The sequence below is a fragment of the Lactuca sativa genome, chromosome 6, assembly GCF_002870075.4.
Source record: "Lactuca sativa cultivar Salinas chromosome 6, Lsat_Salinas_v11, whole genome shotgun sequence".
In the NCBI taxonomy this organism is placed as follows: domain Eukaryota; kingdom Viridiplantae; phylum Streptophyta; class Magnoliopsida; order Asterales; family Asteraceae; genus Lactuca; species Lactuca sativa.
Genome location: NC_056628.2, coordinates 187,489,065 through 187,514,290, shown reverse-complemented (window position 1 = coordinate 187,514,290; position 25,226 = coordinate 187,489,065). Strand labels below are relative to the sequence as shown.

The 25,226-nt window shown below is 34.9% G+C and overlaps 1 protein-coding gene across 1 annotated transcript; it reads left to right on the top strand.

Annotated features, from left to right (window-relative positions):
• The first annotated feature begins 10,454 nt into the window (after nt 1–10,454).
• On the top strand, nt 10,455–22,721 carry LOC111898847 (E3 ubiquitin-protein ligase UPL2). The gene is made up of 16 exons (XM_052764810.1): nt 10,455–10,609; nt 10,696–10,837; nt 11,326–11,421; nt 11,502–11,708; nt 11,780–18,655; nt 18,779–19,063; nt 19,144–19,348; nt 19,424–19,683; nt 19,783–19,979; nt 20,160–21,207; nt 21,280–21,426; nt 21,525–21,605; nt 21,723–21,948; nt 22,050–22,189; nt 22,267–22,373; nt 22,467–22,721. Exons 2-16 carry the CDS (start codon nt 10,739–10,741, stop codon nt 22,567–22,569), a joined length of 10,077 nt encoding a protein of 3,358 aa, XP_052620770.1. The 5' UTR covers nt 10,455–10,609; nt 10,696–10,738; the 3' UTR covers nt 22,570–22,721.
• The last annotated feature ends 2,505 nt before the right edge of the window (nt 22,722–25,226 follow it).

Below are 25,226 nucleotides of genomic sequence, written 5' to 3'. Positions count from 1 at the left end.
ACAATAACCAGAAAATACAGTTAATCATACAAATCTACCAATCTAACAGATCACTACAACATAACAACATCCTATACACAAGGATACATAACACAATCTAGTAGGTGCCATTGGTGCCTTCGACCCATGAGTATAGTGGGGAAAACCCACCTCAATGTATAGAAGACAGTTGAACTGATCACTGAACTAAAGTCAAACTTTGTCAAAGTCAACGATCAACGATCAAAAAGTCAAAAGTCAACATCCAGCCAATATACGCCCAACATAGTAACTCAATGCCTTGCGTAAAGCTCAAGGAAACAAAGACGGGGGAAATCTGAGCTACACCCCATGTAAGGGGATTTACGCCCTGCGCAAACCCCTGATGCCCTAACTTAATTATTAAGCCCTTAATTTAGTCCAATAACTGTTCCAACTTCCAAATCTCGATTTTATAAACATCTTAATGGATCTTAATTTTGGGATTAATTTGATTAATTGAAAGTGCAAGGACTGTTTGGTTATTTACTGAAAGTTGAAGCAAGAATACTCTAGAACCCCATGGGATGGGGTGGACGAAAATTGGGTAGGAATAGCCTAGAATTTTTCGTTCATGGGGCTTAGGATAAGGAGATAAGGGAACTTTATTATAATATTAATTAATTTAGGCCTTATCCTAAATCTAAAAGCTACCTCATGTAGCGTTTAACAAAATTCTACTGAGCTTTTTAAATCAATTTCCACACACACACACATACACATACACACACACATATATATATATATATATATATACACACACACAGAGAGAGAGAGAGAGCTAGGTTCAAGTATTCTAACTAATTATTGTACATCTTGATGGGTTTTGAGCATCCTAAGGTGCACATACAACCCTAGAAGCTTTGGAACTATGTTTTCTCTATTATACATGAAAAATGATTTCCAAAGCTTTAACATATCTAGCATGCAATCCTAGGTACATGAATAGCAAAAATTCTAGATAGATTTACATACTTTTTCTTTGTAGTGAGTAGCTTGGAGTTTATGAGCCTAGCACCAATAGTGTGGATGCCTCAAGTGGTGTCACAAATCACCAAAACAAGTTGGAAGCTCTTGAGAGAATAAGAACACTATAGAAATCGGCTCACCCTTATGCTCTCACACACACTAGTGTCAATTATTGAACCAAAGACTCCTTTATATAGTATGGAGGATTAGGGTTAAACCATAATACCCATGAATCTTCATTTACCTAGGATCCATTGGTTAAAAGCTACATGGACTATCCATGGACCTCATATACTCTTAGCCCATCCTAAATAAATCTTAGCCCAATCCATATATATAAATAAGAGTCCATATTTAATTAGCTCCATTTTGATCACTAAATTAATTCTAAATTAATTCTTGATCAATACTGATTAAATAATTATGATTTCATATTAATATATTATAACTAATAATATATTAATATATCATAAACATCTTATTTCTCACACCCCGAACCAGACGGCGGAAACGTCCGAGGGCTCTTGTGACTTAAATTGAATACCATCACAATGATTATACATGAATCATAACATCATTCATCACCATGCATTGAAATATTACAACCGATATTGTTTACATTCAGTACATTGTTTTAACATTACAATTTCATAACATAAATCGTTTGATCATTAATCTAAGCAAAACACCATGATATAACTTGATACATATTCTTTTGTTTACTTGTTACCTGAGAATACAAGTTATTTTGAAAACGGTCAACATATGAAATGTTGGTGAGTTCATAAGTCATGTTATGGAAAATGATTTTTGTGAAGTTTGAAAACCCAGAAAATCTGATATTTTCTGAAAAGAGTATTGTTTATAAAAAGTGTGAAGATCCGTAAGTATGCTTGTCGATTTTGAAAACATGTATAATTGTTGAACTTTGTATACATCACGTAGGTAAAAGTGTTGAACTCCCCGGGAAAACCCGATGTTTTCCCAATGCGTAAATTACATGACTTGTTTATTGTTATACCGATACGACGATTGTTTTTGATTTCCCAGGTGACATTGGATTAATTAAGGGTTGTGAGTTGTTACAATCACACATTATTGAAAATGACTAGATTGTAACTAAAAATTATGAACGATCCTTGAGGCGTCGTCCATACTACTCACATAATCCAACCACCCTGACTTCTCTTGTTTAACGTCACGAATCTGCTTACTCGGTTTCTCATAGCCCCACAACCGAGGAGAAAGGAGGGTAAGAAGCCTCCTTTATTTCCATAAGTCATTCAAGGCTATTGGGAATGCGAAAAGCACTTGGCCCGACTCGCATTTGACTTCTCGACTTCGCTAGCAGTACTAAGGGACCCTTGGGGCCCAACAACACAATAGAGCTATTTAAAGTCCTTTTACATGGAATTAGGTCATAGAAGGCCCATTAACATGTAAGTGCGTCCCCTTCGGGCCCAAAGATCATGTTATTGGGCTAGAAAGGCCCAACAAGCACGATTTGAAACTTTCAAGCCCAAAGATTGAATATTGACTCCTCGTAGTTGTCGTGTGTTTATTGAAGTACTACGGTTATTTGATTTTTGTTTTGTTATTGATTCGAGACCGAATCAATTCGTTTGGTAACAATTTTGGTTGTTGAAAGTGTATTTGTTATTACGTTTCGCCGGTAGTCGTGGATCTCGTATTTTGTCTTAAGGGATTTATTTGTTTAAAAGTAAGATTTTTACCTTTTCACAACCCTTCTTTTATAAAGTTAGCACTTTTAGTCCTTTATATAAAAGAATTTCCATTTTAGTCCTTAAACCATTTTTCTTGACACTTTGGTATCATAACTTGTTGAAAAGATATTTTTAACCAAATTTTGTTTTGTAAACAGCTTTAGTCCTTTCAGAATAATGTTTTCTCGGTTAAAACCCTCAATTTCGCAAATTTTACAGTTTTGGCCCAAAAGAGAAAATTTTTACATTTTTGGTCCTTTTTGAATTTGAAAAGAATTTTTGACCATTGAAATAGTTTTAATACACTTCAAATCCCCTGTTTTATAGAAAACTTCCTTTTCAGCCCCTCAAACTTGAAAATCTCGCATATAGGCTTATTGGGCCGAGAAGCCCAAGTTTAGCCCATTAAGTGTAAAATTTACATTTTTAGTCCTTCAAAAATGTTTTGTTTCAGAAAAATTATTATGGAAACTGTTTGGACTCTTTTGACCCTCCAGAAACTATAATTTGGCGGTTTGGGCCCTTAGTTTTGTATTTTTAACAATTTAAGCCCAAAAATGAGTTTTATGTTCAAGTATGTTCATCCTAACCATATAAACTATTTTTCTTGACTTGATTAGTATAAAATAGTTTAGGTTATGTTTATTTCCTTCCTCATGTTTTAGATCTCGGTTTTACACACTTGTTGAATAACATATTCATCACAAACACAAGATATCACACACATACATGCATCAAATCACACATAACATACATTTACACATAGATCTACACATTTACTTGTATTCTCCTCCATAAAAACTCATAAAAACCGAAAAGAAGGGGTACGAAACTCACCTTGGGTGTGGTTTCGGTTTTGGAAGGAAAAGATGAGAAGAATTCGATCCTAGCAACCTTTCTTGGAAGATCTCGAACTTGGATGCTTCTAAGGTGCTAGATCATAAGTTTGAATGAATTAAAAGATGATTCTTGAATGAAATGAAATAGCTAGCTTATGGATCTAAGCAATATCTTACCTTTGATGATGATTTTTATGGAAGAAATCCCTTGAACACCTCTTAGATCTCAAAAATATGGAGAAGAAATGAGAGAGTTTCTTGAGAGAATTATGAGTGAAATGTGTGTGTGTGTGTGCTTGGATTCGGCCTAGAGCAAGAGAGAGAGAGGAGAGAAGAGAGGTTTTGAAGTGATTTGCATACGAACATGAGATGGTGCATGGGAATCCTATGGACAAATGTGAGGTGGCATGGGAAAGTCAACTCTTCATTCTTTGGGTTGGGCTTGGGCCGAGAATTGGAGAGGGAAAAAGAAAAGGATTGGGCCTTGTATGCTTAAGCCTTTTTCATGGTTATGTTAAGTGATGTTTGGTCCAAATAAATATGAATGTGGTTTTTATGACCTATTAGGGCTAAATTAGGTTAATTATGGCCCAATATGGTTCATTTAAATAATTTATTTCATTCTAGGCCCAATATGGCCCAAAATATTGAAATAAATGGAAGTGGGTCCAATTAGAGCCCATTTTAAGAGTTCTAAGCCCAAGATACTCAAATTGGAAGCTTATTGGTCCATTGGGCCCAATAAGGAAGTCCTAGTCTAAAATGGACTTAAACAAGAACTTCTAGGGTTTCCAATTGCTTATTGACTACTTGAAATGCTTGTATGGGTGTTTGATTGAAATTTTGTTGTCATGGAGTAAGCATCATACATGCTCTCATGTCTTTGATTCATAATTTGGCTTAAGTGTTGTAGTTACAAGGCACAAAAATTTCTAGTTGTGACATTATTCTCAAAAGTATATCCATAAAAGTTGTTAGGTGAAATGCAACCCAAATGGACCATGCCGGGTCAGGTCAAGTTGATACCAAATATAGTTACGGACTTAGACACCTTATCCAACACATCTATCATATGCTATGAGAATAATAAAGAAAATATGTTGTTTGATAATATAAATACGCTCAATCTTACATAACTATTGTCATTAACACACATTCTTACTAATTAAATCGTCTATAAGGTTATTATATACTTATTATTATTATTCTCATTTCTGTCAGAATGTTTTATTAGGTCGTATTCTGTCATAATGAAAATGAGTGAAAAACAATGTGTGAGAAAAAAAAATAATTAATGAGAATGCATGAAAATGACGATATTCTTGTAAGGTTGAACGTATTCGCATTACTAAACAACTTATTCTCTTAGTAATTCTCATAGCATACGATAGATGTACAATAATTAGTTTGAATATAATAACCTAAGCCTATATATATATATATATATATATATATATATATATATATATATATATATATAGTCTTTTTATATAATTTTATATATTTCAAAAGCTTCCAGTTATTTTTTGTCAAACACTCTGTTAGGATTAAAACCCTAATTGTGATTTGATGAGCAAGATGCGGAAAATAAGAACAAACACAAATAAGAAGATATGTCGAATAATCATTCGATTTATTCAAAACATGAAGAATAAACTACACTTTCCGAATAGACTAAAGAATCTAACTCTACATAAGAAACCTCACAATGTGGTAGCTACATTTTGCCCCACTCTTAACCCTAATTAAGAATAATACATGACTATTTATAGGGAAAAGACAAGTCTTGAGCTTTTAACCTACACTTCATCAAGGGGGCCTATTGTCATAATCCATGGAGTACTTTGAAACCCTACAATCTCCCCCTCAAAGTATGGAATGGATGACAAGGTTTCAATTTCCAAAACAAGCATCTAGCAAATAATAAATGATCTCGCAACGAGGAATATTTGAAGCAATCCACGAATCTTGATTCTTCAATAGTCTTCAAAAACGGGTTCTAGGATATATAAACCAAGCACTGAAGTAATGTCTTTAAACTTCATTTTCTAATGTAATCCCAAAGATCTTCAAGAAAGCCAAACTCGCCATAAAAACCCATTTCATAATTAAGAAACCAAATCACTTCTTGTCTTTGAAGAACTCCCCCTCCAAGTCACAATGATCTTCAAATAAGCTAATTATATAAGCCACCAAAAAATATCATGTAACAACCCAAATTGTAAGATTTGTAACGCCACTTGATCGATACGGACGATTAAAAAGATGGATTAGAACTCGTATACAAAACCTCCAACTTCAAAACTAGAAATCATTTGTTCCGAATTCCACACCAATACAAACACGAATCTAGTCTAAAACCAGATGCGAGCCGACTGGAACAACAAATCCAGGTTCATTCCGAGTTTAGAAGCATCGACTGCGAGAGGTTCGCTTCAAGTCCAATGGTGCAAATCAAGGCAGCCCCGAACCCTTGACCTCTCACTCTGAATCAATCGATCATGGACCTAATGCAAATCTACTGTAAAAACCGAATCCAATCACAGGTTCGCTGCGAATTGTTGTCAACGAACGTTCGTAGGTAAGCTCACAATTTTGACTTTACAGTTTGAGCAATGTTCCCGAGACCCATTACACGTCAACAACAAGAACTACGAACCATGAAGTAGCGAACATATGAGAACATCACAATTTCAATATTGACTTTCGCATTGACCACCAAGAACAATCGCTTAAATCATCCCGATATCATTCCTTCGTAGGTAACGTCTTTCATAATATTTCAATTTTGACCTTTTCAATTTTGACCATTGTTCATCCCAATAATCCTGATTTCATTCGTTGTATCTACTATCACCGTTGCATGTCACACCAATTGAAGTGTTTCTGCCTTGATCATCGAAACTAAATCTTGATAAACACAGGGTCGGTTCAAACGTATTACCCGGGGCGAATGGAAAGAAAGGGTCCAAAATACATATTCAAATAATTTACAAAAATATGATAATATAAAGAAAAATGTTTATTCTAGTTTTTAGATGCAAAGTCATTAAAAAATATTATCAAAGACATAAATATTGAAAATATATAGTTGTATAACAAAAATATTTGAAAGTATGAAAGTAAGATGCAATAATAAACAAATAAATGAAGGTCTGTTGTTATTTCTAGCAATTAGTACAAAATTTGTATGCTATAATATGTACATGTCAATATGAGAAGATTACAAAATGACCAAAAAAGAATATATATATATATATATATATATATATATATATATATATATATATATATATATATATATAATACCAAGGGAGAAGATGAAGATCTTATTTCTACATACAAGGTGTTTGCTTTAAGAGTATAATTTCAGTTTCTTATATACTAAAAGCTAAGCAAGATGTAGTATATTGAAATAAGAAACATTATTCATATAAATTTCTAGGTTTTTACGTATAAACTTACAACCACTACATATTTTACAAAAAACCATTCTTTATAAGTTTCACAACACATTTACACTTTGCTTCAAACAAAAGCCAATAAAATGCAAAAATTCAAACAATCTATTTACTAAGGTGCTGTTTGTTTTTTTTTTAAAACTCTTCAAACCACTTTTTGCCCTGCGGCATAGCACACGTGCAACACTTTCTCTCTCGCAGCAGTTTGTTTTTTTGGAAGACTTTAGGGGGTGTTTGGGTTAGCTTTTTAGAGGCCAAAAGATCTTTTAGAAAAAGATCATAGGCAAAAGACTTTTAAAAGCTACTTTTAGATTTTGCAAAGAAGAAAAATCAACTTTTTGGAAAAGTCAGGAAAACTTGACTTTTTGTAACTTTTCCAAAAAGATCTTTTGGCCTCTAAAAAGCTAAGCCAAACACCCCCTTAGACTCCAAAACCTTTGCGCGTGTGCTGTGTATCGCAACACTTAATTTGCCTATTCAAACATCTTCAACTTTCATTTTTTTCAAATGTTTTTTTTTTTGGAATTTTAGTATAACTTATTTTTTTCTTAAACTTTTTTTAAACTTTGATTTTTTAAACTTTTATTTACGAATTTAATAAAAATTCTTTTTATAGTTTCCACAAAATTTTTAACTTGATTTTGAAGAAAAACTTTGATTTTTGTAATTTTTTTTACCGTTTCGGTTGATAATATTTTCAGTTTCAGTTGCATCTTTTTCAACATGTATAATTTTTACGAATTTTGTAGACATCGTTTGCAATACTTTCTTAATTTTTTTTTATTATAATCCTTTTTGTTTTTTTTTAAATTAGTTTTTTTATATAATAAAATTGTTAGCTTCTTTTATATTTTTAAAATTTTCTTTTAAAAAGTTTTATATATTTTTGTTTTTTTACATGTTCTTTTTAGTATCTTTTTCAATGTTTTAAGACTAGAATTATTAAAATTTCGCTGTTGAGAACTATTTTTCAGTTTATAAAATTGGTTTATTTAAATTTCAGTTTACTACAGCAGTTTGCAGATGTTAAAAAACAAACATGCTTCTTATTATAGGTTGCAACTGTTTGTTCCACCTTTTCTGCTACAGAGGATTGCAGAGGTGGTCCACAGACTTCATAAATTTTCACTTCGAAAAAACAAACAACACCTAAATTACTAATCATATTCTTTCAACTTTGAATTATGTTTTCTACCAATACCAAACAAATAGAAAATATCATTTAGCATCATAAGGTTTTCAACTTAATAAAGTAAGCTAATAATATCTGTCAAGAAGTTTTGTTTACAACTCACGCAAGCCCAAAGTTAAACTTTCAATACAACATCCAAGCAAAAATCTAAGTATACAAACAAAAATCATAAATTTCTAATTAATCATGATACACAAACAAAAGATACAGTGATATAAAAACCTGGTAAACAAAGAAAATCCTAACTGAGAAGATATGAATCGAGAGTGAGAGTAGGTCATACTTGATAAAACGTTTTGATTAACCTGAAATTCTAAATTTATAGTCTAAGAAAGCAAGAATCAGGACAAATTTGAATGAAGGAAAAATTTCTGAATTTTGCCCCTGTATATGCATCAGTTTGTGAATTCATACTACATATTAAATAAGAAAACGACTAAAGAAGTTCCACGTCCAACAAAACGATTTCAAATTTAAAATAAGAGCAAAAACTACACACTAAATTTGGCCTTGCGTGCGTATTGATCTATCCCCCTCGGTGCTTGCGTTTCAGTTCCAATAAAAAAAATCTATATTGAAGGCTAACATCGATTAAGAATTGAGCAATTTGATTGTTGTTCCATTTCAAGAAAACGATTTAGATTCCGACCATTCATAGCTATACATCCAACTTGGGTTTAGAGATTTGAAATCACTTGAATTACAGAATTAGTGGCTCAAATTTTAACCAGATGTCCGCTTCCTTGTTGAATAGTTGATCCAGTGGGCTATTTTGGGGCTTTGGGCCTTTAATGCAAGACTTGTATTCTGTAATGTTTAAAAGTACATATAACATACCTTCATTTTTTTGGGGGCGGTCGCTCGGGTCGCCTACCGTCAGGACCGGGTCTGGACAAACAACAAATAGATCTCCTCATAAATAATTTTCAGAACAAAAATTCAATTCGATTGAAATTATAGGGTCTTCATCGGTTCTTGAAATGTTCATCGCCATCATCATCAAATATTAGACAAAATCTTGAATTCTTCATATTTAATCCAAAATCAGAATCAACAATGATCAATTAAACCAAATTGATTTAAGAATATGACTTATTAGCAAGTCAAAACATGAAATGATTCCACTCGATAAGAGCAACAATATAACGAACATTGATCATGTTTCGATCAGGAACTCAATATCAGGAACATGAATGAATCAATGAAATTGATAGTAAAATTGAATAGATTTGGCTTCAAATCGAAAATCGATCACGATAATTTCAACAATTATGAGAACTTGAATCGGCAAATAAATTTGATCTCAAACCACATGAAGATGTGAATCACATTTGATTAGAATTTGGGCTTAGAATTGGATATGAACAGTAATATATTACTCATTTTGGGCCAAAATAGATCGAATCATAATGAAATGAATATGGACTTGATGATTTGGCTCAAATCATATCAGATCCAACGAAAAATAATGAATTGAAAGAGAATTGGATCAAATTACCACAACGAATAGTAGAAAACCTCATAAATCTTCATGAACAAAACTTTTAACTAGAATCTTGATTCCAATCCGCCAAAACACCAATAATCTTCAATAACTTGTGCAGAACATCATCAAACCAAGAACTGATACTTCAAAAATCAATAGATCTTCAAAGACCTGCTCTGATACCACTTGTTGGGATTAAAACCCTAATTGTGATTTGATGAACAAGATGCGGAAAATAATAACAAACACAAATAAGAAGATATGTCGATTGATCATTCGATTTATTCAAAACATGAGAAATAAACTACATTTCCAGAATAGACTAAAGAATCTAACTCTACATAAGAAACTTCACAATGCGGCGGCTACATTTTGCCTCACTCATAACCCTAATTATGAATAATACATGACTATTTATAGAGAAAAGACAAGTCTTGGGCTTTTAACCTACATTTCATCAAGGGGACTCATTGTCATAATCTTTGAAACCCTACACACTCATATAACAAATAAAAACTACATTTTTCAGCTACCAACTAACAGCTAGTTTTGTCGAATACACACTTAATGAAACTCAAAACAACAACTTTTTTTTACTTTTTTTCATTTCAATCTATTACTCTTTTTTCCTTGATGTATTATTTATGTGTTATTTTAAAGAATAAATTTCAAAAAAAAAAATCATGACTTTTAACATTCTGATTTCTTTTTAAAAAGCATTTAATTAAAATTACGTTTTTAGCCTTTCCCTTTCGAACCAAAACATTTCTCTCTTTCTTCTGCGCTTTGCTTTGCTTTAGGGACTTCATTCTAACACACGCTTAAACCCTTTCATACTCTCTCTCTCTCTCTCTCTCTCTCTAGATTCTTTAGTCAATTTTGATGTTATTAATCCTTCTTTCCTCCCTCTACACAACCAGGTCAATATCTCTTTCTAAGTTCTTTTTCAATCGCTTTGTTTCATACTTTAATCTTTGATTGAATCCTTCTTCTTTCGTATTTTCAGTATAACAGGAGTGTAGATGAGTGAAAAGACAGCCTGATATCATATGGCGGGTACCGTAAGATCGAGCTTGCCGTCGAGGTTACGGCAGCTTTTATCCGGCGAAGGATCAATTGGTCCAAATGTTAAACTCGATTCCGAGACTGTAAGTTTTCGTTTCTTCTTGTTAATGTTCGCTTCATTGCGTTTGGTATATTTAGTTAAATATCAAGTGGTTTTTTTTTTTGCTTGAGTGATCATTTTGGCAGGTGCTTATGCGTGTTGTGTTAATCCATTGTTGCCTTTAGGATTACGAGTTCGTTATTATAGTGTTGTTATTGATTTGTATGCATTTAGGGCAGCTTCTAGAAGATAATTCATGATTTTGGAATGGCATTATTGAAAGAGCATTTAAAGTTTACTATCATAGTAATTGTCCCAGGTCATGTACTGCATGATTGGCCTATTGCATTAGGGCTAGTTATTCTTGGTTTTCATGCATTTTTACTCCTGGTCTTTAGCTGCACTATGATTTTGAATGTTAAACATAGCACTTCTTGTTGGAAGCTGATATGAATCTTCTTGCAAATACAATTTTAATTAATATGCTACATCCACAATAAGTCAATTCTATGTGTTTTGTCTTATTTGCAGCCTCCAAAAGTAAAGGCATTTATCGACAAGGTGATACTGTGTCCATTACAAGATATAGCAATCCCCCTTTCAGGTTTCTCTTGGGAGTACAACAAGGTGATAGATCATATGCCATGTCACTTTTTTTAACGGTTTGTCCAAGTGGCACTTGGCTAAACATTTTACTTTATTTTCAGGGCAATTTTCATCATTGGAGGCCACTGTTCCTGCATTTTGATACATACTTCAAGACGTATTTGTCTGCTAGGAAGGATCTCCTTTTGACAGATAATATCATAGAAGATGACATTCCTTTCCCAAAGCAATCAGTTCTCCAAATTCTTCGTGTGATGCGTATCATTTTAGAGAATTGCCACAACAAGGGATCATTTAGTGGCTTAGAGGTATGTTTCTATATTTACTCCAAATCTGTCAAATGTTCCTCTCTAAAGCGTGCTTCTGTTTTTTTTTTCAGCATTTCAAGCTATTACTTGCATCAACTGATCCCGAGGTTCTCATTGCCACCTTGGAGACACTCTCAACATTAGTGAAAATAAACCCCTCAAAGCTCCATGGAAACGGGAAACTCATAGGATGTGGTTCAATAAACAGTTGTCTTTTATCATTAGCACAAGGATGGGGAAGCAAGGAAGAGGGCTTAGGCCTGTATTCATGTGTTGTTTTAAACGAAAGAACACAGGACAATAGTCTATCCTTATTTCCTTCAGACTTGCCTTCTGATAATGGTAATTCCCAAAACCACGTGGGCTCCACCCTATACTTTGAGTTGCATGGCACAGATACAATTCACATTCCAGATCTTCATATGTGGAAAGAGGATGATCTATCGATAATGAAGCTTTTGGTTGAGAAGTACAATGTCCCAGTTGACCATAGATTTTTGTTGTTGACTAGGGTTAGGTATGCTCATGCCTTTCGTTCTTCAAGAATATGCAGGATGTACAGCAAGATATGTCTTCTTGCTTTCAATGTTCTTGTTCAATCAAGCGATTCCCATGATGAACTCATGTCCTTTTTTGCAAATGAGCCAGAATACACAAACGAGTTGATCAGACTTGTGAAATCTGAAGAAACTATATCTCCAACTATTCGTACACTTGCTATGCATGCTTTGGGATCACAGCTGGCTGCATATTCATCGTCTCATGAGAGGGCGCGTATTCTCAACGGATCAAACATTGCAGGTGGCAACCGTGTGATTCTCCTTAATGTCCTGCAAAGGGCGATTTCGTCTTTAAACAACTCAGGTGATCCATCGTCTATCACATTCATTGAAGCACTACTGCAATTCTACTTGCTTCAAGTGATATCAACTTCAAGTCCTGGGAGTGTTATACGGGGATCGGGAATGGTTCCAACCTTTTTACCTCTTTTAGAGGATATGGATCCTCTACACATGCATCTTGTGTGTTTATCTGTGAAGACTCTACAAAAGCTCATGGATTATAGTAACTCAGCTGTTACCCTTTTCAGAGACTTGGGAGGGGTTGACCTTTTGACCATCAGACTGCAGACAGAAGTGGATAGAGTGATTCATTCGAGTCATTCAACTACAGGAGATGATAGTTCAATGAGCATCGGGGAGTGTTCTCCTACAAGTGAGGATCTGGTTTCTTCACAGAAGAGGCTCATTAGGGTTTTATTGAAGGCACTCGGTTGTGCTACTTATGCTCCAGCAAACACTCATCAGAGTGAAAATGACGTTTCTCTCCCTGCCACTCTTGTAATGATCTTTCAGAATGTGGATAAATTTGGAGGCGATATATATTCCTCAACCGTGACTGTGATGTGTGAACTGATTCACAAAGATCCCACTTGTTATCCTGCATTGGATGAAGCCGGTCTTCCTGACGCCTTTTTATCAACAGTGACAGCTGGCATTCTTCCTTCTTCAAAGTCTCTCACTTGTGTTCCTAATGGTCTTGCAGCTATTTGTCTCAATGCCAAGGGACTAGAAGCAGTCAAAGAAACTTCGGCTCTGAGATTCTTAGTTGACGTTTTTACCCTCAAGAAATATGTCCTTCCAATGAGTGATGGTATTGTGCCTTTGGCTAATGCTTTTGAGGAGCTTATGCGCCATGTTACTTCCCTAAAACCAACCGGTGTAGATTTGATTATTGAGATTATCAACAAAATTGCTACAATAGAGGACAGTAAAAGTAAAGGTACAGGGAAATTTGGGGAGGTCAATGGGAGTGATGTTATGGATGTGGACACCGAAGAGAAGGAAAAAGGAGTTAGTGATGAGCAGTTCATCCAATTATGTATTTTTCATGTAATGGTGTTGGTTCATCGAACAATGGAAAATGCTGAAAATTGTCGATTGTTTGTAGAGTTAAATGGCATTGAAGCATTGTTGAAGCTTTTGTTAAGACCAAGTATAACTCAATCATCAGAAGGAATGTCCATAGCTTTACATAGCACAATGGTTTTCAAAAGTTTTACTCAACATCACTCTGCTTCTTTAGCACGTGCTTTTTGTTCCTCACTCCGGGATTATTTGAAGACAACTTTAGCAGGATTTAAGGTTGTTTCAGGTTCTTTTCTGTTAGATCCGGAATCCACACCAGATTCAAGAGTTTTTCCTTCTCTTTTTCTTGTTGAATTCCTTCTGTCTCTAGCTGCCTCGAAGGACAATAAATGGGTTACTGCTTTACTCCAGGAATTTGGGAATGGTAGCAAAGATGTTCTAGAAGATATCGGAAGAGTCCACCGTGAGATTTTATGGCAGATTGTGTTGCTTGAAGATGCTAAGATTGAAATCAAGGATGAAAATATTGACGGGGAAGAATCACAGCCTTTAGAAACCGATGAACAAAGATTTAATTCATTCAGACAGTTTCTTGATCCTTTAATGAGAAGGCAAATGTCGGGATTGAGTTCTGAATCCCAGTTTTTTGATTTGATCAATCTGTATCGCGATCTCACTCATTCTTCTGGAGCCGGTCAAAGATCACATCCCACTAGTCAACGGTCACATCCTGCTGGATCTTCAGACATGATGAGGTCACTCTCTTCACACATCACAAATTTGTTTCAAGAGCTAGGAAAAGCTATGTTGCTTCCTTCTAGAAGACGAGATGATACAGTGACAGTTACACCTTCTTCAAAATCAGTGGCTTCCATGATTGCTTCCATTTCACTAGATCATTTAAAATTTGAAGGTCATGTGAAATCAGTGGCATCCATGTCAACAAAGTCTCGCTACCTTGGAAAAGTTGTGGAATTTATCGATGGTGTTTTACTGGATAAACCTGACTCGTGTAATCCTGTTCTGTTAAATTGTCTGTATGGTCTTGGGGTTGTTCAGTCAGTTTTGACCACATTCAAAGCTACCACTGAGCTGATTTTTAGGGCTCCAATGGAGACTGATGAGGGGGTCTTGAAGCAAACTGACACAGAAGAAACGGTTAATGGTCTATTAGCCAACTATGGTAAACTTATGGATCACCTTGTGACATCATCTTTTATTTTGTCTTCATCTACAAAACATTTGCTTATACAACCGCTTGTAAATGGAGACATTCTCTTCCCGAAAGATCCCGAGGTTTTTGTGAAGGTTCTTCAATCCATGATTCTGAAAGCTGTGCTTCCTCTATGGACTCATCCCCAGTTCACCGATTGCAATGATGATTTTGTTTCTACAGTGATTTCTGTTATCCGTCATGTGTTTTCTGGGGTTGAAGTGAAAAATTCTGCATCGCGTCCCTCTGTACCTCCAAATGAAACAACTATATCCATGATAGTTGAAATGGGGTTTCCAAGATCTCGAGCAGAAGAGGCTTTGAGACAAGTGGGGTCCAATAGTGTAGAGCTGGCAACAGAATGGCTTTTCTCACATCCTGAAATAGTACAAGAAGATGATGAACTTGCTCAAGCACTTGCTATGTCTCTTGGTAATTCTTCCTCTGTTGCAGTTGATACTAATCAGCAGATCGAAGAGGAAACTGTACATTTACCTGCTGTTGATGACTTGTTGTCTACTTGTAAGAAGCTTCTAGAAACGAAGGATTCTCTAGCATTTTCAGTTCGGGACCTTCTTCTAATGATATGTTCTCATGAAGATGGTCAATACAAGTCAAATGTTATAACATTTGTAGTGGAGCAGGTGAAGCTGTGTAGTGGAAATGATGTCATGCTGTCATCCCTCTTTCATGTTCTTGCTTTGCTTCTAAACAAGGATGAAGACTTACGGGAAGTTGCTTCTAAAAGCGGTTTAGTTAAAGTTGCTTCGGATCTTTTGTCAAAATGGAACTCTGGCGTACATGAGAATGAAACTTTGCAGGTTCCTAAATGGGTGACAGCAGCCTTTCTTTCTGTTGATCGCCTTGCTCAGGTGGATGAAAAGATGAACACTGATATTTCAGAGCTGTTAAAGAAAGACGATGCTGGTAATGCAATAGATATAGAGGAGCAAAAGAGACTTGTTGAGATATCTTGTGGCTATTTGAAGAACCAGCTTCCATCTGAAACGATTCAGGCTGTTTTGCAGCTATGTTCCACACTTACAAGAACTCATTCTGTTGCTGTTAGTTTCCTAAATGCTGGTGGCTTGCCTTTGCTGCTATCTTTGCCTTCAGGTAGTCTGTTTGTTGGCTTTGATAACACTGCTGGATCTATCATTCGCCATATTCTTGAAGACCCACAAACTCTCCAGCAAGCAATGGAATCTGAAATAAAACAGAGTGTTGTTACAGCTGCCAGTCGACAATCTAATGGAAGACTTACACCCCGTAACTTCCTCATGAATCTGACATCTGTCATTTCAAGGGACCCCGTGATTTTCATGCAGGCTGCACAGTCTGTTTGCCAAATTGAGATGGTTGGTGAAAGACCATATGTTATATTGCTAAAAGACCGTGATAAAGATAAGTCCAAAGAAAAAGAAAAAGAAAAGGAAAAGGAAAAAACTCCAGTGAAGATCAAAGTTCATCGTAAACCTCCTCAGAGTTTTGTGAATGTAATCGAGCTGCTTTTGGCTTCTGTTATAACTTTTACACCTCCTGTAAAAGACGAGGACTCATCATCATTAACAGATATGGACATTGATGTTGCTTTGAACAAGGGGAAAGGGAAAGCGGTTGCTTCCACATCTGAAAATAATAGCCAGGAGTATTTTGCATCTATGGCGAAAGCTGTGTTCATTTTAAAGCTCCTAACAGAGATTCTGTTGATGTATAGTCCATCTGTTCATGTTCTGCTTCGAAGAGATAATGAAGTTAGCAGTGCCCAAAAGGGTGGAGTATTTCATCATATTCTTCATCAATTTCTTCCTTACTTGAAAAATAATAAAAAGGAGAAGAAGACAGATGTTGACTGGAGGCATAAACTTGCGGTCAAAGCTAGTCAATTTTTAGTAGCTTCTTGTGTGCGTTCTGTAGAGGCAAGGAAGAGAATCTTTGTGGAGATTAATAATGTTTTTATTGATTTCTATAATTCTTCTGAGGTTCCTCGACCCCCAGGTCAGAATATCCAAGCTTTTGTTGATTTGCTGAATGATGTGCTGGCTGCTCGCTCGCCTACAGGTTCTTCAATTTCTGGAGAAGCTTCTGTTACTTTTATTGATGTTGGTCTGGTTAAGTCACTTACACAAACCCTAAAAGTCATGGACTTGGATCATGTTGATTCACTCAAGGTTGCTCCTCTGGTGGTTAAGGTTCTAGAAGTGGTTACAAAAGAACATGTCCATGCTGCTGAGGGTAATTCTGGAAAAGGTGATAATGCAACAAAACCTCCTGATCATACTGAACATGAGCAAACTGAAAATGAAAATATCGTAAGTTCTGGCCCCACAGAACGCATTGAGACTTATCGTGGATCTGAAGCTGTTATAGATGACATGGAACATGATCAGGATATTGATGGAAGTTTTGCTCCCCCAATTGAAGATGATTACATGCATGAAACTTCTGAGAATAATAATATTAGGGCTCTTGAAAATGGTTTTGATTCTGTTGGAATAAGATTTGAAATCCAAGATGACAATCAAGAGAGTAACGAAGATGACGATGAAGATATGTCAGGGGATGAAGGGGATGAAGTTGATGACGATGATGATGAAGAAGAAGAAGATGGAGAGGAAGATGAGGATGAAGATGAAAACAATGATCTTGAAGAAGATGAAGAAGTCCATCACTTGCCGCAGCTTGACACGGATCAAGATGAACATGAACATGAAGTTGATGAAGATGATTTTGATGAGGACATGATTGAGGAAGAAGAAGAAGAAGACGAAGATGATGATGATGATGATGAAGACGACGATGATGATGGTGGAGTGATATTAGGACTTGGTGAAGAAATGAATGGGATGAATGTATTGGACCAAATTGAGGTATTTGGAAGAGACCATGGTTTTTCCAATGATGCCCTCCAAGTGATGCCTGTTGAGGTTTTTGGTTCTAGACGTCAAGGGCGTACAACGTCCATCTACAATCTTCTTGGGAGGACACGTGACACTGTTGGCACCTCTCAGCATCCACTCCTCTTGGAGCCTTCTTCATCTCATGATGGGCTTACTGACAGAAATCCAGAGTCAACCTCATCACGATTGGAATCAGTATTCCGGTCTTTAAGGAATGGGCGCCATGGACATTCACATCGTCTAAGCATGTGGGCTTATAACCAGCAAAGTGGTGGAACAAATTCATCTGTTATTCCCTCAGGCCTTGAAGATTTATTGGTTTCTCAATTGAGTCCCCCAGCTCCTGAAAAGCCACCGGAGGTTGAAACTAACGAACCTGAACCCACTACTGACAACAACAGTGTTGGCGATTCCATTCCTCCTGAAGGTACGGGTACTGAAAACAATGAATCTCAAAGAGACATATGTCCATCTGTTGAAGGTGTGAGCCAAGAAAGCAGTGAAAGTGGAGCCACGTTAGGAGAAAGTCTTCAGAGCCTGAATGTTGAAATTGGAAGTGATGATGGTGGTGAGAGGCAACCAAGAACAAATGGGAATATGACATCACTTGATAGTGTAACCGAGGTTTCAGAAAACCCTAGTCAAGAAACAGAACAACAAGATCAAGATGCACGGATTGACCCTGCGTTCCTGGATGCACTTCCTGATGGGTTGCGTGCTGAGGTTCTTTCTGGTCGCCAGGGTCCAGTGGCACAACCCGTAAATACTGAACCACAAAATTTCAATGGAAATGACAATGAAATTGACCCTGAATTCCTTGCAGCACTCCCACCAGATATCCGAGCAGAAGTTTTAGCACAACAACAGGCACAAGGGGCACAACGGTCACACGGATTGGAAGGTCAACCTGAGGAGATGGATACCGTATCAATAATCGCTACTTTCCCTTCAGAAATACGCGAAGAGGTATGTTTTTTTTTTTGGCCTTACATTTTCCTTTTGAGTAATTAACCTAATTTTTATATATATATATATATATATATATATATATATATATATATATATATATATATATATATATATCTTTAGGTTCTTTTAACATCGTCAGAAGCTGTTCTTTCCAATCTTACCCCTGCTCTTGTGGCGGAGGCAAACATGTTGAGAGAGAGGTTTGCGGGTCGGTTCAATCGGACACTTTTTGGTATGTACCCTAGAAGTAGGAGAGGCGAGTCTTCTAGAAGAGGTGAAATAGCTGGATCCAATGGGGTTGTGACACGTAGGTCAACAGGAAGTAAGCCTATTGAAACTGATGGAGCTCCTTTAGTTGACACGGGTGATCTCAAAGCAATGATTCGGTTGCTTCGAGTAGTTCAGGTAGTAATCCAGCCAGAGTGATTCTGCTCATTTTCCCTCACACCTTCTCATCATTCTGTTGTTTTTCTTTTGTTATCCAGCCAATATACAAACCTCAGCTACAAAGACTGCTTTTGAATTTATGTGCTCATGCGGACACTAGATCTGATGTGGTGAAAATATTAATGGACTTTTTGGTCCTTGATACAAGAAAGCCCAATAGCATTTCAAATGCTTCTGAGCCTTCATTTCGGCTTTATTCTTGCCAGAGTCATCTCATGTATTCTCGCCCTCAAAGTTTTGATGGTAATACATTACAGAGCATATTAGGGTTTGGGGTTTATGTTTTTGTTTTATGTATATATTTGTCTCTATTTTTAGGTGTACCACCTTTGGTGTCACGGCGTGTTCTAGAAACCCTAACGTACCTAGCCAAGAATCATAAGTTTGTTGCCAAACTGTTGCTTCAGTTTAGAATCCTTCCAGAAGCTTCCGTGGGGTCACAAACTCTTGATAAGGCTCGTGGTAAAGCTGTCATGATTGTTCAAGATGATGAAACAGAAGGTTTCTTGTCCATCACATTGTTGTTGAGCCTCTTAAAACAGCCACTTTATCTGAGAAGTATTGCACATCTTGAGCAGGTAAAAAACTAAAAACTGTCTCTTCTTCACCCATATGCTAAAATTTCAACATACTCATCATTCTTTATCATCTTTTCTTTTTGTGTATTTCTGTCCCAGCTGTTAAACTTATTAGATGTCATCATTGATAATGCTGAAAGCAAGAAAGAGTCTGATCCTAAATCATCAAAGGATGATGATGATGCCTCTAAACCCTCATCATCTGGTGCTAATCAAGAAAAAGAATCTCATGATATTCTGTTAAACTTACCACAGGCAGAACTTCGCCTTCTCTGCTCGTTGCTTGCACGTGAAAGGTCTGGTTTTTTTTTTCTTCAGCTATGCATTTTGATTTAAGGGTTTATGTCACATTTGATATTTACCTATTTTACCAATTAAGTTTTTCTAAGGAAAGTATGCTACTTAACTTGATATTTTTATTTCATTGATGATATGAGAATGACATGTTTTTGTGAATAACAAAATCTTTATTTCAGTTTATCGGACAATGTATATACTCTTGTGGCTGATATATTGAAGAAGTTGGTTGCTATTGCTCCTCACCATTCTCATTTATTCATAACCGAGCTAGCTGGGTCCATGAAGAACCTGACTTCATTAGCAATCAATGAGTTACATCTGTTTAGTGAAATTGAAAAAGCACTGATCAATAATGCCTCCTCTACTTCAGATGGAACAGCAATCTTAAGGGTTATACAAGCATTAAGCTCCCTTGTTTCTTCACTTAATCAAGAAAAAGCACACACAATTGTCAAAAAAGAGCAAGCTTCTGCCCTTTCACTAGTAAACGACATAAACACCGCTTTAGAGCCATTATGGATGGAACTGAGTGCTTGTATAAGCAAAATCGAGACTTATACCGATACTACCCCCGATGAATCAATACCCTTAACCTCAAAACCTTCCGGAACATTACCTCCAGGCACTCAAAACATCTTGCCATACATCGAATCTTTCTTTGTGACATGTGAGAAGTTGCATTTTGGGCAACCAGAGGCGGGTGATGATGTCAGCACTTCCGGGAAACTTGACGAAAAGAATGTGGCTTTTATGAAATTCTCAGAAAAACATAGAAAACTATTGAACGCTTTTATCAGACAAAACCCGGGACTACTTGAGAAATCGTTTTCAGTGATACTGCGGGTCCCACGTTTTATTGATTTTGACAACAAGCGGGCACATTTCAGATCAAAAATCAAGCACCAAAACGATCATCACCATCATCATCATAGTTCTTTGAGAATCTCTGTTAGAAGAGCATACATTCTTGAAGATTCGTATAATCAGTTGCGAATGAGGTCAACGCAAGATCTAAAAGGAAGGTTGACTGTTCATTTTCAAGGGGAGGAAGGTATTGATGCAGGTGGGCTTACTAGGGAATGGTATCAGTTGTTATCGAGGGTTATTTTTGACAAAGGAGCTTTGCTTTTTACAACTGTTGGTAATGAGTCAACGTTTCAGCCAAATCCAAATTCTGTTTATCAGACAGAACATCTCTCATACTTCAAATTCATTGGAAGAGTTGTAAGTCATTTTTATTAAAAAACTGAAAAATCCATGAATGAGTTTGTGAGTGTGGATTGTTTTTATTTGTAGGTTGGGAAAGCAGTTTTTGATGGGCAGTTGCTTGATGTTCATTTCACAAGATCTTTCTATAAGCATATGCTTGGAGTAAAAGTAACCTACCATGACATTGAAGCTATCGATCCAGGTTACTTCAAAAACTTGAAGTGGATGCTTGAGGTGAGTCAACCCATTTTCTCCTACTACTACTACTAATAAAATTAAAAAAAAAAAAATCCATGTTTTTTACTTACGTATTTGAAAACTGTGACGTGCAGAACAATATCAATGATATTTTAGATCTGACATTTAGTATCGATGCGGATGAAGAGAAGCTCATCTTATGTGAAAAAACAGAGGTAAGAATTGTTGATTTAATTTCAGATTTTTTTTTTTTTTTTTTACCTTAATCAATCAATGTTGAATGTTGTAACTGGGAGGGGTATTTTTGTAATTATTTATGGTGTTGATTGAAGGTAACGGACTATGAACTGATCCCTGGTGGAAGAAACATCCGAGTTACAGACGAAAACAAACATGAATATGTTGACTTAATTGCTGAGCATCGGTTGACCACTGCTATTCGTCCCCAAATAAATGCATTTTTGGAGGGTTTTAATGAATTGGTCCCTCGGGATTTCATATCCATCTTTCATGATAAAGAATTGGAGCTGTTAATTAGTGGACTTCCAGATATCGACTGTGAGTCAACTATTTTGACTTTTAGTTTGTTTTTTTCTTCCTTCCTTGTTATTGTTTATTTACACAGCAGTTTGTTTGTTTTGTTTTGTTTTGTTTGTTAGTGGATGATATGAGGGGGAATACAGAGTATTCTGGATACAGTGTTGCATCTCCTGTTATTCAGTGGTTTTGGGAAGTTGCTCAAGCTTTAAGTAAAGAAGACAAGGCTCGTTTATTGCAGTTTGTCACTGGCACTTCAAAGGTACATACGTGTATACCTTTTTTTTTTTTTTTTTTTTTTTGGCCCTGTATTTAGTATTTACATACATACAATGCCAGGTGCCTTTAGAAGGGTTTAGTGGTTTGCAAGGTATTTCTGGATCCCAAAAGTTTCAAATTCACAAGGCTTATGGAAGCACTGACCGTTTGCCTTCTGCTCATACATGGTAAGATAACCATGTTTTGCTGTCAAATTACCTTTTTGCCCCTGAGAGTGAATTTGATGTTTTTAAATTAAATTTAAATATGGTTGGATGCAGTTTCAACCAGTTGGATCTACCGGAATATCCATCAAAGCAGCATCTGGAAGAGAGACTGTTGCTAGCAATCCATGAAGCCAATGAAGGATTTGGTTTCGGTTAACATTTATTATTATAATAACTTAAATCATATCAAAACTCATGACTCAGCAATGAATGTATATATATAACTCTACAAATATCAATTGGACAATATATATATAGTTATATACTGTACAGTTTGAGTTATACTTAAATGCCAACTTTTTTCTTTCATACCCTTTTCTTGTTTCTTTCTTCTAATGGTTAAACCAAACAAATTCCAAATTATAATGTTTTTATATAACTCAAAGTGTTTAGTGTTTTTCTTTTTATTGAAAATAAAAACACTCTCATGGTTAAAAACAGAAGAAAAAAAATCTTTCATTAGTTAGGCCGAAAAGAAAACCCAAATTGTGGAGGTTTTTATAGGATTTGCCATTTTTATAATAGCATATTACTAATTTAATAAAAATTTGTCCGCTCAAAAAAAGATGATTTAATCTTTGATCTCATTTGGAAACAAACAAAACTCTGCGATTTGTCCTAGTTTTAAGAGTTCTTTTTGATTAGTCAATAAGAGCCTACATAACGGTAAAAAAAAATGTTGTAGTTTTTTAAGGGTGGAGGATATCGGACAATTTATGGTTAGACGTAAAACATAAACTATATAACGTAAAACATAAACTATATAAAAATTATTTGATACTAATTCTAATTTCTTGTTTTATATTTTGTATTTATTTATTTGTTAAAAAGATGGTTTATGGGTGGGAGAGAAAAAAAATCATTTTCATGTTTGTAAGCTATGGTTTCACCACATCTCATTTTTTGTTTGGCTCAGTGTCATATCACTCAACTCCTCTACTAATTTTCCATTTCACTTAGAAAATAATCATTTTTCACTGTTTTTTTTAATGTTAAAAGACTTTATATGTACATGTGAAAACACAATTGAAAGAGAAAAATGAGGTGAGGGACAACACCTCATACTCCTCAATTCATCACACCCCACATCCCTTAGCCTTAGGGAAGATAGCAAAGAAATGAAAAGAAACAGAAAAATTCGTCATCCTAAGAACATCCATAATAGGAGAACTTTGTAGAGGTTGTCTAGTTATGATTGGTTAAAAATCTATGGGTCACATACAATAAATGAAAAAACTCTTGTTAAAACTTGTTAATTAACAAACTTATCCAAAAAGCTTTCAATTAAAAAAACTCTAATAACATATATATATATATATATATATATATATATATATATATATATATATATATATATATATATATATATATATATTACAAGATTTATTTGTTATCACACACTATATAATATACATACATTGTTTTAAATTACTGCAATACTTATCATCTTTTATAATTACTTTTAGTGCAATACTAATACTCTTTAAAAAATATTTCTAATGGCATGTCAACAACTACTTTATATTTTTAACAAATATCCTAATTAATTATAACTAAAATCATTCAAGTTTATACTCTTGTATTTGTATGAAATTATTTTATAATTTAGAAATTATTTAACTAATATCAATAAAATATAAACTAAACAATTTCAATATATAATTATCTTTATATAATAATATGTTAATATATGTAATAATCAAATTATATATATATATATATATATATATATATATATATATATATATATATATATATATATATATCATTAATGTTAACTTGATATTTTAATGATGTATTTTAAATGAATACTAAATTGATATTTAAATGAGGTTTTAATAATAAAAATGATATTGATTTAGAAATAAATACAGGAGAAAAATAAAACATGATGATAATCGAAAGCTTACCGAATTTTTCTTCATAAATAACTCTTCCTTGAGTATTTTTTTTCTTTGTTTTTGTCTTCAATGGTCGGAATCATAATAGAGTTTTTGACTATAGCTCTCTTATTATTCATCTTTTCTCTTTTTTTGAAAAGTCATATTAAATTATTTCTTGAATGACCAACAGGCGTTGTAATGACTAACATGATTTTAATCAACGTTTTTCTTTAGAATAATTGAGCTTTCTTTTCATAATAATATAGAGCACCTACAATTCTTAATAAAATTTTTGAGAAAATGCTATACACAAATTATTCACACGTATACCCATATAGTTTTTACATACTTTTGAAAAGCTAGCAATTTTCCAACTATGGTATGGTAATGATTCTAGAATCAAAGTATACACTGATCACACTGTGTGGTTTTGGTCGGGCTTTCTTGAGGTATCTAATAACATTGTTTCTGCTCGCCGCCACAAATAACCAATTATTGAGTGGATTGAGGAAGAAAGTCAAAGAAATGGATACATATAGTGATACATGTGAAGATGATATATACTCAGTCATCTCAGACTTATCAATAAACCATAAAGATGATGATGATGAGGTTATACCAATAAAGAATTCTACTCATTGGTTTAAGTCACAAGAAAGGTAGATGGCGAGTTTGAAGGCGACATAGAAGATACTCATTTTCTTGTTTATGATCCCAAACAAAAATAGGACACAATCGTACCCATTCTAGGTATGAGATTATGTGACCATTCTAAACTTAAGCAAATAACCAATTATATTGTTGCTATAGGTTGTAACTTGTGGTATGAACAAAAAAAAATGATTCAAGAAGATTGCTAGTGAGTAAAAGTGAAGGAAAGTCATCTTGCCCTTGTAGCCCGTGGGATACTTGGATGAATCAAGTCAAGCTA

Coding starts and splice junctions, on each gene's coding strand:
- LOC111898847 (XM_052764810.1), top strand. CDS start 10,739: ATGGCGGGTACCGTAAGATCGAGCTTGCCGTCGAGGTTACGGCAGCTT. Junction 11,422..11,501: donor TCTCTTGGGAGTACAACAAG/GTGATAGATCAT, acceptor CTTTATTTTCAG/GGCAATTTTCATCATTGGAG. Junction 21,208..21,279: donor TCAAATTCATTGGAAGAGTT/GTAAGTCATTTT, acceptor TTTTATTTGTAG/GTTGGGAAAGCAGTTTTTGA.